The sequence below is a fragment of the Oncorhynchus keta genome, chromosome 32 (genome assembly GCF_023373465.1).
Source record: "Oncorhynchus keta strain PuntledgeMale-10-30-2019 chromosome 32, Oket_V2, whole genome shotgun sequence".
In the NCBI taxonomy this organism is placed as follows: Eukaryota; Metazoa; Chordata; class Actinopteri; order Salmoniformes; family Salmonidae; genus Oncorhynchus; species Oncorhynchus keta.
In genome coordinates, this window is record NC_068452.1 from 6108929 (window position 1) to 6119570 (window position 10642).

The following is a 10642-nucleotide window of genomic DNA, read 5'->3' on the forward strand; positions in this document are numbered from 1 at the left end:
CCACAAAGCGCTAGTATGTATGGCCTGACTTCTGAAGAGGCTATATCACCATAAATGCTGCATGGCCAAAGCAGATGCCATATTGACCATAGTGCCTTTCAGGCGTGTAGGGGCGGTTTCCTGGACACAAAGCCTAGTCCATGACTAATGTAAGCTCTTAAGAGAATTTACACCGAAACAGCTTTGCACCATGACTAAACTTAATGTGTGGGAAACCAGCCCTTAGTGTCCTACAGAACTTCAACAAGAGGCAGATGCACGGGAACAGTTTGTTTTGTAGGTTTATTACAACTATGCACAAGGAGAAGGGGAGGCAAAGGGCAACAAAAAACTCCCTCAAACATACAATCATCCCAAAAATAATGGTACAAAAAGTGTTCATAATATTAAAAAGGGAGAAAAGCCAGATCCATCCACACATTAAAATGATGCCTAAGAAAAGTACATGTAAAAGATCTGGTCCATTTCTCAGGTCCAAGTCAACAAGCTTCAGATCCGACAGAGGACGAAGATGGGTAGGGATGAGGTGAGGGATTCAAATGAGTGCTTCTGGGAATTCTAACTAGTCTCCATCTGCAATTTAAAAACAAGTTGAAATTAGGACCATATTCTACCTACAAAGATAAAGCCCCTTACATTATAGGAATATAAATTATTCACTTTCATGCATTTACCTTGGCATTGTACGCATCCAACTGGGCATCCAGCTCTTCAGCAGACAACTGCTGCGGTTTGCCTCCACCACCACGTCCGCCTCTACCCCTGCCCCTGGAGCCTCTGCCTCCCCGCCTGTCTCCGCCTCCCCGCCTTTCTGAGAAATTGGGGCGTCCGATTCGGTCTCTGTTGAATCCACCACCGCCTCCATTTGAACTGCAAACAGATTCAAAGACAATCAATGAACTACTGGGATTCCCCAGATAAAAACACAAAAAACAACTATCATACATGACAAAATAAAAGAAAGCTTATAGAATCACATACCTCTGTGAAGGTCGTCTCTGGTTATCGTCTCTGATTTGTGATGTGACGTGCTGAATGCTCATGGCGCGGCCTGTGAGCAAAGGGAAAATAAGATTAGGCATCGTGGTTCAGGAGCGTTAATCAATGGCCACATTTTATGAAGAACGAGCTTCAAAATAATATCAATCAACTAACTCAAATTAAAGCTCACCATCGAGTGGTACATTGTTGTACTGTTTCATGGCTTTGAGTGCATCAGCCCTCCTCTCAAAGTGGACGTCGGCGGTTCCCTGGCTGCGGCCAGACCGGTCATAATGCACAGCCGCTTTCTTCAATGTACCAAATTCCGCAAACAACTCCTGAAAAAAAAAACACACAATAAGGGAACATGGCCGGTAGAATTCATGTTAAACGTCAACGGTTCGGGTGAAAAGGCAGACATCTTTGTATTCGATTGACTGTAGAAATTACCTGGATATCAGCGTCAGAGACACCGAAGTCAAGGTTTGAGACAAGGAGCTTGCCACCAGTCTCTACACCACCACCGCCTGCTCCCCCGCCACCACCAGCATTACCGCCAAAGCCACCTTCGAACATGTCGTGTTGCCATTTGTCCGGAAGCTCTCTGGGCTGTAAAGGTAGAATGAGAAAAATGCAGCTGCTGACTTCTGGTTCCCCTGCTCCTGCTGATCAGACTGAGCACATTTGAGTCAGTTGCTTAGGCAGGCAGGGGAATCTTGCTTCATCACTACCATTTAGACAATGATCTATGGTGGATTCATGGTCAGTGTAACAGCATACATATTACTTAATAACAACAATTACATGAATATAAGAACCAAAACTAAGCTAGTAGGATATATGGCAGGACTTCCAACTCAAAATGGCTCCTGCCCTACAGGTGGTTTGAAGGTGGTGTAGGTAATTAGAATGGCAGTGTAGGCAACAACAAAAAACTGACTTGATCTCGATGGCAAGGACAGCATCCAGATTCTGCTTCAACTCCAAATGACGAAAAAGTCCATCCAAAGAAAAATCCTTCCTTCAAAACGTGTGAAAGTCATTTCCCTTAACCGACCATGGAAAGTTCAATAAAGTTCCTTGGGGTGTTGTGCTTTGCAGTCTGGGTCAAAATATGAAACAAAGAAAAAAAACTAATGTGGCACAGGAATGGTGGCCCAGTTGACAGAACATCCATTTTGAAAGTCGCCATTTTGTTAACTTCGTTGCGTTAAGTCCCAATTCTTGATAATTTGACAAATCTGTAACTTAATGGCCAATAATGCGCCAGTCGACAAATAGGATCAAGAAGTTGTGGACTACAAAAAAAAAAACACGAGGTACACGTCTTGCAGACCAAAGGTGAATATCTGGGCCAGGTCGCATTCAAACTACAAGAACAAGTGTTAGCTAGCTAGCTCCGTTTTGAAGTGGCCAACGAGTGTGAACAAAACGTTAACGTTACCTAAACTAGTTAGCGTCCCCCCCCCCAGTAACATTCAATAGTGCTGGTTAGCAACTGTTTGACCTGAAGCCAAACACGACTTTGTACGTCATTATCAAATTAAAAACGTTTATGAACAGTGGTTTCTTCTTTGGGTTGTGCCCTATAGCGCACTCCCCGATGATAATTCCACATCCATCAGCAACCTTGCGAACTACCTCGTACGTGTCTCAGCACATTTAACAAGATCAGCTAAATTATTTAACATTCGTCGTCGTCGCCTCTGCCATTCCTCCTTTTTCTGTGATCCTCCGTGTTCCTACCCTGCTGTATGGCGTGGGTCTGCTGTCGCTTCTGTCTCCGCTGAAGTTCTGTCGACTCCTCATGGGCCCGGATCCGCCTGTCCGGCCTCCAGAGACAGCGCCACCGGGTCGCCCTCCACTCCCACCTCGACCCGATGATCCTCGGCTGCGGCCTCCTCGATTTCCGCGGCCACCTCCACCTTTCTTACTTTGTTGAATAATGTCATCCAAAGACATATCCATTTTATCAGCCATGGTGGCACTTGTCGTGTTAGAGAACACCAAATAATTGGAAAATTACCTTTAAGAATTACGTTTTTGGTAGCAAAATCTAGCCGCGTTCCTTCGTGCTAATCAATGGCGAATAGCTAAAGTTTGAGTGACGTTAGTGGGCTTAAAAATAATTGTAGGAAGTGACGTAAATGCATTATTTCTACAATTTCCGTTCGATTTAGCGGGTCTTTCACGATCAACGTCCTCTCTGCTGCTGTATTGTGCCTCTATCCAGCATTGCAATCATAAAGGTACCTTTCAGGTTGGGGGGGGGCAGTGTACAGTCAAAAGAGACCACCATATATTTATTTTTTGACAATATTTGTTAGATTTTTCCATTTAAATTCGTTCGACATTTAAGACACGACATACCCTGGTTCGATTCCAGGCTGTATCACAACCGGCCGTGATTGGGAGTCCCATAGGGCGGCGCACAATTGGCCTAGCGTCCTCCGGGTTAGGCCGTCATTGTAAATAATAATTTGTTCTTAATTTGTTGCCTAGTTAAATAAACATCGCTCTGGATGGCAGTGTTGTACCTCTTTATCCTCCACGGGCATGGGTGGCGATGTTTTCCCCCGATTCGAGGATGTAACGTTAAATGTGTCGGGAACTCTCAGGAAATGTTTTGTCTTCATTTTAAAATCTTAATACATTTGCCATGTTACTTAAAAGCAAGTTATTCCAAATGTCAACAGCGAAGTAACATCATGTGTTGCACCAGCTTTCTAGACGAGCAAACATGAAATTAAACTACTGTGTACAGCTGGTTACTGTAACGGTAGCTAGCTACTAAGCTAACGTGAAGAGGTCTAACGTTAGCTAGGCTAGCCACTTTGAACATTCATACAACGTGTGCCCATCAGGTTCACGGGAGATGAAGGTTAAAATCAAGCAGTGGAACGGCGTGGCATCCTGGCTGTGGATGGCCAATGATGAGAACTGTGGGATCTGCAGGATGTCTTTTAATGGCTGCTGCCCAGACTGTGAGTTTCTATATAACGCTGCTTACTAACTTACTACTAGCTTACTACTAGCTTACTTACTAACTTACTACTAGTTATTCCACGTCTCATCAACATGTTACTAACTCACTGGAATGAATGTATGCACAAACTCGATATGCTTCTTGGTGCATTCGGAAAGTTTCCAGTCTCCATGACTTTTTCCACATTTTGTTACGTTACAGCCTTAATCTAAAATGGATAAAAACATTTAAAAAATCCTCAGTAATGTACACACAATACCCGATATTGACAAAGTGAAAACAGGTATTCAGACCCTTTGCTATGAGACTCGAAATTGAGCTCAGGTGTCCATAAATTAAATTGATTGGACATGAATTGGAAAGGCACACACCTGTCTATATAAGGTCCCACGGTTGTGTGCATGTCAGAGCAAAAAACAAGCCATGAGGTAGAGGGAATTGTCGGTAGAGCTCTGAGACAGGATTGTGTCTAGGCACAGATCAGGGGAAGGGTACCAAAAAATGTCTGGAGCATTGAAGGTCCCCAAGAACAAAGTGGCCTCCACCATTCTTAAATGGAAGAAGTTTGGAACCACCAAGACTCTTCCTAGAGTTGGCCGCCCGGCCAAACTGAGCAATCGGGAGAAAAGGGCCATGGTCAAGGAGGTGACCAAGAACCCGATGGTCACTCTGACAGAGCTCTAGAGTTCTTCTGTGGCGATAGGAGAACCTTCCAGATGGACAACTGTCTGCAGCATTCCACCAATCGGGCCTTTATGGTAGAGTGGCCAGACAGGAGCCACTCCTCGGTAAAAGGCACATGACAGCCCTCTTGGAGTTTGCCCAAAGGCACCTAAAGGACTCTGACCATGGAAACAAGATTCTCCGGTATGATGAAACCAAGATTGAACTCTTTGTCCTGAATGCCAAGCGTCACATCTGGAGGAAACCTGGCACTATGGGGAGGCATGGTGCTGGCATATTCATACAATGGGGATGTTTTTCAGCGGCAGGCACTGGGAGACTAGTCAGGATTGAGGCAAAGATGAACGTAGCAAAGAAGAGAGAGATCCTTGATGAAAACCTGCTCCAGAGTGCTCAAGACCTCAGACTGGGGTGAAGGTTCACCTTCCAACAGGACAACATTACTAAGCTCACAGCCAAGACAACGCAGGAGTGGCTTCGGGACAAGTCTCTGAATATCCTTGAGTGGCCCAGCCAGAACCTAGACTTGATCCCGATCGAACATCTCCGGAGAGACATGAAAATAACTGTGCAGCAACACTCCCCAGCCAACCGGACAGCGCTTGAGAGGATCTGCATGCATGTACCTTTTAGAATAAGGCTGTAATGTAACAAAATGTGGAAAAAGTCAAGGGGTCTGAATACTTTCTGAATGCACTGTATGTCTATTGATACATTCATATCTTGATGGTCATGCATAAATTGTTCTTTTTTATATCATGGCGTGTTCAACATTGTGACTATATGGACACTTATCCTCTCTCTTGAGGGGAGACTTTTCAGCAATGTAATGTCTACTTTCCAGGTAAGGTTCCTGGAGATGACTGCCCATTGGTCTGGGGCCAGTGCTCCCACTGCTTCCACATGCACTGCATCCTCAAATGGCTCAACTCCCAGCAGGTCCAGCAGCAGTGCCCCATGTGTCGGCAGGAGTGGAAGTTCAAAGAATGAGCTCATCTGGAGAACATCACTCGAATGCCTTTCAAATAGACTGATGCGTCACAATCAGAGGATTCTAGTGTTTCGGAATACATATTTTTTCGTTGTACATTTCCAGCTACTTTTTTTTCTTCTCTGAGGCTGTCATTGTTTGTATTATGTGGAGGGGTGGGTGAATAAATATGTGATTAGGATTTCATCTTGACCTGCTACTGTACTGATAATTTATATAGTGGTTTTCTCAAACTCGGTTATTTACATTGTATGAGAGTAATTCTCCTCTTTAACAAGCTGACCAATGATTCATCAATGCAAATGAATTGAATTGGTATCAATAGCCCCTGAGATTTACTGTGTACAAAACATTAGGAACACCTGCTCTTTCCATGACAGACTGACCAGGTGACAGCTATGATCCCTTACTGATGTCACTTGTTAAATCCACTTCAATCAGTGTAGATGAAGCCTTGAGACAAATGACATATGGAGTGTGTGTGTGCCATTTGAGGGTGAATGGGCAAGACCAAAAATGTAAGTCTTCGACTCCAATGCTTCCCACAGTCGTGTCACGTTGGCGAGATGTCCTTTGGGTGGTGGACCATTCTTGATAAACACGGGAAACTGTTAAGCATGAAAAACTCAGCGGCGTTGCAATTCTTTACACACAAACCAGTGCGCCTGGCACCTTCTACCCCATTCAAAAGCACTTACATTTTTTTGTAGGCCAGCATCCCTGTGGAACACTTGACACCTTGTAGAGTCCATGCCTGACAAATGTAGGCATTTATGAGGGCGAAAGGGGTTGCAACTCAATGTGAGTAAGGCGTTCCTTATGTTTTGTTCACTGTGTATATGCTCTATTGTTTTGACGGTCAAGACCACGCGGAACAAACCAAAAATAGAGCCCCACCTGAAGTACATAGCAACTTCTCTCAAACCACTCTACAGGATCAGCTACATACAGTCCATCAGCTACATACAGTCCACTAATACATTAGGGGTATGATAGTTTGATGCTAGATATGTGGTGTACGGGAAACTTCCACTCTTAATACTGATGGGGGTATTTTCTTGTGGCTAAAGCACAACCCTCACTTGGCTTTTGATTTTCTCAGCCGCCCATGCCCAAATTCTACTTGTCTCTCTAAATCCATCAGAAACCAGCACCTCAGCCAATACTGTACAGTACTCATTGTGCAGAGGCATGGATAATCACCTTCCTGCAGAGAGCTGGTCCAATTAACAATCATTAACTTGATCCCCGGCCGGAGCCGGCCTACCGGGAACTGTTCCTTGCTTCAATGTTAGAAGTGCTTCTTAGTCCACCAAGGTTAATTGGAACCAAGTTTGGTTACTGTAGTTTGAAATGAAAGTCAAAAGAATACATTTTCTTTCCCTTCAAACAGTTTTGTCAAGTTCTTATACCAGTAGTTTATAAAGACGAATAGATCACCACTAAGTTGTTTTAATATGAAACTATTTTAATGAAAAAATGTATAAAAGGCAATTATTTTCAAAGCGGTGTAACCACAATTGATTGCACACAGTTTCAGTTGTGATCGTAAAATCAATTGTAAACACACAATTAGCCATTCCAGTGGTGTTTGCACATGTATAGAGGTAAAGTGCAATGTACATATATTCATGTGGTACATATGCAGTCTTCGTTTTTCAAATTGAAAAGTTGTATGATGTAAATGACAAACCTTGAACAATAAACGCTGTCAGTAGGTAGAGTTGACCTATCACATTGGTTTACTGCGGTGGGCAGTAGGCCCCATTTCAGAATGGCCCTATGAGTCAGAGGACAACGACAGATCCATGTTTCACAACTTCCAAAAAAAGCTTTCACACATCAACTATATAAAGTACTTCAAAAATCTCATTACCAGACTGCTATCTAATTCATTTCTGTGCTGCGTTCACCCTGTATGAAAAAAGTACAAAACCTAACTTCTGCACCTGCAAACAGCATTACAAAGCGATGCCTGCTGAGATTGCCTGAAGGAGCCCCTTTCCAGCAATAGTTCAGTTCACTCCCAAAGGCAACCATCTACTGTTGGCAGGCCGCCTTCCTCCCACCAGACCAGATATATTTCTCCAGGACCTCTACAAGGGAGGGAGGGCACAGAATGACAATGTTCTACCGATCTGTCCATTTAATTCCATTGTCGAGGGTCAACCCGGGAGGCCTGGGCAAGGAAGGAGACTGAAGATTCAGTGGAGTTTTAAAGTTAGATGAGGAGGAGAGCTCAGTCGTCCTCCACCCCAAGCAGCCCCTTCAGCTCTCGAACCCCCGTGACCTCTGAGTCGATGAGATCGGCAGGTGTCTCCCCACACTCGTTTTCCGCCCGAGGGTCAGCGCCAATAGAAAGCAGGTACCTAGTGGGAGAAGCAGAAAAAAAGCATTCAGCCAGTGAAGAAAGTATCCAAATGGTATGTGCCCGCGCAGAGATAGTTAAACGTGAGACTCTTCAGAGGGTTAGAGGAATGTGGCAGATCCTCAGTGTAACTTACTGCGATTGGCGTAAGAGGGCTACTCAAAATTCAGCCAATGCGTGTTTTGGTTTGTCTTGCTTGCAAGCACTTGACACTGTAAACCGGCGGTGTGAGCTGGTTACGTCCCAGTGACGTAAAAAACGGAATCTTCACCTATCCTGAAGTGCATTGAATTACTGAACTGCAGGGACGCTGCATTGACATGGCCAGCAGCATAAATACGAGTTAGTCAGAGCATTCAAGGGTTCAAGTTGATGTTAACAGTACATCGGCTGAAGTCCCACTTGTGCGAGAGACCACTGACCTCGCTTAATGTGTGTGGATAAAAAAACTAAAGCTAGTGACTGTAGATGTTGTGGGTATGCTAGGAGCGTTGACTCACTTGGCAATGTCAGGGAATCCGTCACTGCAGGCCATGTGGAGAGGTGTCCAGCCCTCCTCATCTCTCTGGTGGACGTCTGCTCCGTGCTTCACCAGCAGCTTCACACACTCCAGGTTCCCAGAGAGGACAGCCTCATGGATCGCTGCCATACCTGCAGAGCAGTCGATAGGAATGGATGGCAAATAGCATCAGTACAGGTTAATTGTAGGGACATTGAAGGGAACACTCAATGAACAGTTTATACCGAGGCATTACTCCATTACTGCACGTGCTACAGAGACAAGTCATTGCACCAATACTGGAGGGATTACAAATGAGCACGTCTTTGGAACTGTTAAGCCAGTTGAAATCGAACCAGAACATGAAGATACTTCTGATGCTTCCAGGTCTTGAATGGATTAAAATGGTTTCATTTTTGTTCTGATTTCATGGTGACTCACCAGAGTGGTAGATGGTTTCCAGGCTGACCCTCCTCTTTCTGATGAAGAGTCTGATCCTGTCCAGCTCGCCCTGCCGGATGTAGTCCTGGAACACGATGTCGTTGGGGAAGTGGACGCTGCGGACTGGTTTGATCTGTGGAGAAGAGTGGGCGCAAGAAGAGCTGCTGGACTCTTTGGGGCCATAAGCCTTGATACCTCTGGACTGGCAGACTGGGTCCTGGTAGTACTTCATCCTTAAGAAAATTAAGTCTTGTTCAAAGATAAAAACTTCAGATGAAAATCTGCTTTCCTTTTTCAGCAGTAAAATTGTAAACCAAAAGGCAGTGAAATTGAATTAAGATATGTCCTTCAAAAAAGCCTTTCTTCTTTTGTCAATGGCTCTCGTGGTGCAGTGTCCTGTATGTTTCAGACAGCGGGGCAAGTCCTGTTCTGAAATCCAAGGCCTGCGTATAGACCTCTATATACTCTCTGCAGGGCTATTTTAGGTTCTGTCACCTGACAGGTCAAGTTCTAGAACTGGATGATGAGTGACCCCCGGAGTTGGGTCCCTTCAACCATCCTGTCACAAGCACTGGATGCAGCACATATCGCCAGCCATGACTGTAGCAATAACCACAGCTTCTGTTTTCACCCACAGCCTGTTAGACACACTCGTCCCCCCTCCCCCCCCCACACACTTTTGAACTTGACCCCTCCAGTTCCCAGATGCTCACCATTCAAGATGCATGACAGCCACTGGTCACGCACCACAGAAGGGCGAGAACTGTCTCGTAAATAGGACATAGAAGCCAATGCTAGGCATCGGGCCAAGAGGGGGTCAAGTGTCATGACTGGGCTTTTGAAAATAACATTGATAAGGCGATTGATTTAGAAATAGGCTAATTAATCAGCCAGTCATATACGATGCATACCTCTAACTTTACAGAAAGGTAATCAGTCAATAAGGCTTTAGTTTGGTTGTTGTAGGAAATTAATGCAAGAGACTTAATCCAGTAAGCAGGACTTACAAATTGGCACTTTTTCTTAATTGAATCATAGTTACGGACAGAAGGACTTACTGTCCATGTGTTATAACCATTGGGCCCTAGTTACAACCTATTTCAAATACATGGTTATATACATTATTGCGGGTGTAGCGAACTGTTTGTGGAAGCTAGAAGCACGGCTGCCCTACCTGTCAGCGCCATCTTAATAGCTTACGTACAGTGGGGCAAAAAAGTATTTAGTCAGCCACCAATTGTGCATGTTCTCCCACTTAAAAAGATGAGAGAAGCCTGTAATTTTCATCATAGGTACACTTCAACTATGACAGACAAAATGAGGGAGAAAAATCCAGAAAATCACTTTGTAGGATTTTTAATTAAATTATTTGCAAATTATGGTGGAAAATAAGTATTTGATCAATAACAAATGTTTCTCAATACTTTGTTATATACCCTTTGTTGGCAATGACAGAGGCCAAACGTTTTCTGTAAGTCTTCACAAGGTTTTCACACACTGTTGCTGGTATTTTGGCCCATTCCTCCATGCAGATCTCCTCTCGAGCAGTGATGCTTTGGGGCTGTTGCTGGGCTTTCAACTCCCTCCAACGATTTTCTATGGGGTTGAGACCTGGAGACTGGCTAGGCCACTCCAGGACCTTGAAATGCTTTTTACGAAGCCACTCCTTCGTTGCCGGGCAGTGTTTGGGAT

General features: G+C 44.5%; 3 protein-coding genes across 3 annotated transcripts; 1 reads left to right on the forward strand and 2 right to left on the reverse strand.

Moving 5' to 3' along the window:
- Window positions 1–263: 263 nt before the first annotated feature.
- Window positions 264–3111, reverse strand: LOC118364932 (THO complex subunit 4-like). Its single transcript, XM_035746756.2, has 6 exons — window positions 2728–3111; window positions 1432–1590; window positions 1172–1319; window positions 982–1051; window positions 675–870; window positions 264–573 (listed from the first exon to the last, which is right to left on the reverse strand). The coding sequence occupies exons 1-6, from the start codon at window positions 2959–2961 to the stop codon at window positions 559–561; spliced, it is 822 nt and encodes a 273-aa protein (XP_035602649.1). The 5' UTR covers window positions 2962–3111; the 3' UTR covers window positions 264–558.
- LOC118364933 (anaphase-promoting complex subunit 11) lies at window positions 3096–5828 on the forward strand. Its single transcript, XM_035746757.2, has 3 exons — window positions 3096–3230; window positions 3846–3965; window positions 5496–5828. Exons 2-3 carry the CDS (start codon window positions 3857–3859, stop codon window positions 5639–5641), a joined length of 255 nt encoding a protein of 84 aa, XP_035602650.1. The 5' UTR covers window positions 3096–3230; window positions 3846–3856; the 3' UTR covers window positions 5642–5828.
- Window positions 5829–7076: 1248 nt separating this feature from the next.
- Window positions 7077–9561, reverse strand: LOC118364934 (protein phosphatase 1 regulatory subunit 27-like). Its single transcript, XM_035746760.2, has 3 exons — window positions 8951–9561; window positions 8511–8661; window positions 7077–8011 (listed from the first exon to the last, which is right to left on the reverse strand). The coding sequence occupies exons 1-3, from the start codon at window positions 9180–9182 to the stop codon at window positions 7882–7884; spliced, it is 513 nt and encodes a 170-aa protein (XP_035602653.1). The 5' UTR covers window positions 9183–9561; the 3' UTR covers window positions 7077–7881.
- Window positions 9562–10642: the final 1081 nt, after the last annotated feature.